The following is a 2,919-nucleotide window of genomic DNA, read 5'->3' on the forward strand; positions in this document are numbered from 1 at the left end:
GGCCCGGCCCGGCCCCGCCGCTCGCCCCGGTGCTATCAAAGCCGTGCCGGGATGAAAAACCACCGGGCGAGAGCCCCGGCCGCTTGCCAGGCCCTCACAGCCCTGTTGGGCCTAACCTCCGGGGGATAACTAGTAGAAAAGCCATTAGTTACATGGCAGGGGAAGGGCATCTTTGACTCAAAGCTCGGTAGCCAAAGGGATTTTAATGTGTAAATCGTTTTCTTTCAAAACATGCAACTTCAGGAAGTTTAGTAAGATCGTAAACCGTCAGCAGCTGGGAAAAGCTCAGCTTTATAAACACACAGGCCTCTGGCAGGCAACGCAAGCTGAGCAGGCCTTTCAACCTGCGCGGAGGAAGTGCCCTTTCTTCAGGGACAAGTTATATCCACTTCTGACACCGAAGAGTCGTACGTTTACTGACAATTCTGCCAAAAACCCTGTACTTCTGAGCAAAGAGTTATTTTTGACTCCGAGTGTTAACATCTCTCACTCAAACCCATGTAACTTGGGATACTCCCAACTGCCAAAACAGACACAAAGATGTTCTCAGTATAAACTAAAGCTGGCTAAAAATGACTGAAACACTCCAAATGAAGGAAGATGTTGATGCCTCAGCCTGAGCCACCAGGCAAAATATCAAAAAGTGTTTTTTAAACACAGAAAAATGGTTCGCGGTAGATGCACCAAGTTACACTATTAAAACCTGGGCCTTAACTAAACTTCTCAGGTAAGGTTTTCACCACTTAAACAGATTTTATGCCCATACATAGTTCATGATGTTCAGCGCTGGAAAACTGGGAAAGAACCCCAACAAGGACCGACTGGGAAAGAGTCTCCAGGAGAACAGCGCAAGTCCCTTTGTTTTTCAGAGCTTTCTGTAATCTGCAACTTGTTCCAGTCTTTAGAAAACAGTTCTGTGCTGACCGAGACAACAAAGCAGCTCACTTGATGTTTTCGCTATTCTATTTTCTATATTTAGTCTCAGAGCTGGCAGACCTCTACCTTCACCATTTGGTTATCAGGAGAGCGCCCGCGAGGGGCCAGGAGTGTCCATTTTGTCTGCAGTGGGAATATCACGAAGAAGATACTGAAGTGCCAGAAAAGGGATCACTCACCTCCGTAATAGAGTCCCGTGGCAGTGCACATTCGCCACTGTCCCTGATACATTCCTGCTGTGCTGGGGCTGCACATCTGAACGCTGACGTCTGCAATCTCCTGGGGCTCCAGGGACCTGACCATCACCATGTTTACGTGGCCAAATTGGTCTCCCCCGACATACTTCAGACAAACCCCCGGGGGCCATGCCTCTGTCCCTGGGATTAAACAGAAGAAAGAATTACTGACAGTGCACCAGAAAAAGCTTTGTGTCTGTTTGTGTAAGACTGGATGAAACATGCTTATTAAAACAGTTGTGCGATTGTTGAACGGTCAAAGGAATACCAAGATACACATAACACAGCCAGCAATGGATGCTGAAGAATACAGTTTTCAGACAAGGCTTAACTGGTCCATTTAGAGACCAGCAGGACAATTTATATTTCTATTTGAATAATCTCTGGGTCTTCTTTACACAGAAAAATTCTCAAAGTCACGGTGTAACAGCTGGGGAAAAAAAAAAAATCAACATAACCGACGCACATGTATTTTACCAAGGCTGGAGACAAAGATGAGGTCAGATCTAGGGGGGTTCCCCCCCCATTTCTTTCTGCCTCCCTACATGTAGGTCCTGAGCCTTGTGACATCAAAATACGTTATTAATACAAAGTGCTGGAAACGTTTTCTTTCAGGGATTCGTTCTTTTTAAAGCCTGTTAGCAGTCTCGGGAGGAACTAATAGTTTGAACTATAATTGAAGAACTAGTACTATTTTCTAAATGGATTTATTTCCCCTGTTGCACCATCCCTTCTCTCAGCCTTGTGCAAAGGTGGAAGGGATTGTGAACGTATGATTTATTTGTGGAGATCAATGTTTAGACTGCAGATACTGGGATTGACAGCATGACCTGGCAACCTGTAGAGATTAACAGCTGGGGAAAAAAAAAAATCAACATAACCGACGCACATGTATTTTACCAAGGCTGGAGACAAAGATGAGGTCAGATCTAGGTGGGTTCCCCCCCCATTTCTTTCTGCCTCCCTACATGTAGGTCCTGAGCCTTGTGACATCAAAATACGTTATTAATACAAAGTGCTGGAAACGTTTTCTTTCAGGGATTCGTTCTTTTTAAAGCCTGTTAGCAGTCTCGGGAGGAACTAATAGTTTGAACTATAATTGAAGAACTAGTACTATTTTCTAAATGGATTTATTTCCCCTGTTGCACCATCCCTTCTCTCAGCCTTGTGCAAAGGTGGAAGGGATTGTGAACGTATGATTTATTTGTGGAGATCAATGTTTAGACTGCAGATACTGGGATTGACAGCATGACCTGGCAACCTGTAGAGATACAGAAAACAGTTACTGCATGCAAGCACAGCCATCTCCGCCAAAGATAACAAGTACTGGATCAGACAAAAAGAAAAGTGCTTCCGAGACTCGTGAAAAATCAGTTCAGCAGAATTTTCTTTTGCTTCTTCCCCAGTAATGTGACATGACTAAGCCAATGACTTTGAGAATACCTCCGGCTTGGTTGAGGTCGACGGAAATGGCTAAGGAAAGCCTGAACCACCACGAAGCTTGGAACCACTCTATGTCTAGTCTGAGATGAGAGCAGTGGATGCTGATCTGACCTTAGGTTACCGCAAAGAGCATCCTTCGCAACAGCTTGCCTGCTAATTTAATCCCTGCGGATGCTTCAGTGAAGACATGGCAGGGACTGGTTTTCTAGTCAAGTCCTTATTTGTGGAATTCACAATCTAGCAGGGAAGGCATGATGTGAACAAGTAGTGTGGGATATTCGGGGGGGGGGGTGGGGGGATATAT

The 2,919-nt window shown here is 45.2% G+C and overlaps 1 protein-coding gene across 1 annotated transcript in view; it reads right to left on the reverse strand.

Moving 5' to 3' along the window:
* Window positions 1-2,919, reverse strand: part of CUNH6orf106 (chromosome unknown C6orf106 homolog) — a 20,281-nt gene that overhangs the window by 14,596 nt on the left and 2,766 nt on the right. Inside the window, exon 3 of the mRNA XM_009272942.2 lies at window positions 1,116-1,313. Coding sequence (XP_009271217.1) covers window positions 1,116-1,313 — 198 coding nt within the window. The remainder of the gene's footprint in view (window positions 1-1,115; window positions 1,314-2,919) is intronic.

Source organism: Aptenodytes forsteri, unplaced genomic scaffold (genome assembly GCF_000699145.1).
Source record: "Aptenodytes forsteri isolate BGI_AS27 unplaced genomic scaffold, ASM69914v1 Scaffold142, whole genome shotgun sequence".
In the NCBI taxonomy this organism is placed as follows: Eukaryota; Metazoa; Chordata; class Aves; order Sphenisciformes; family Spheniscidae; genus Aptenodytes; species Aptenodytes forsteri.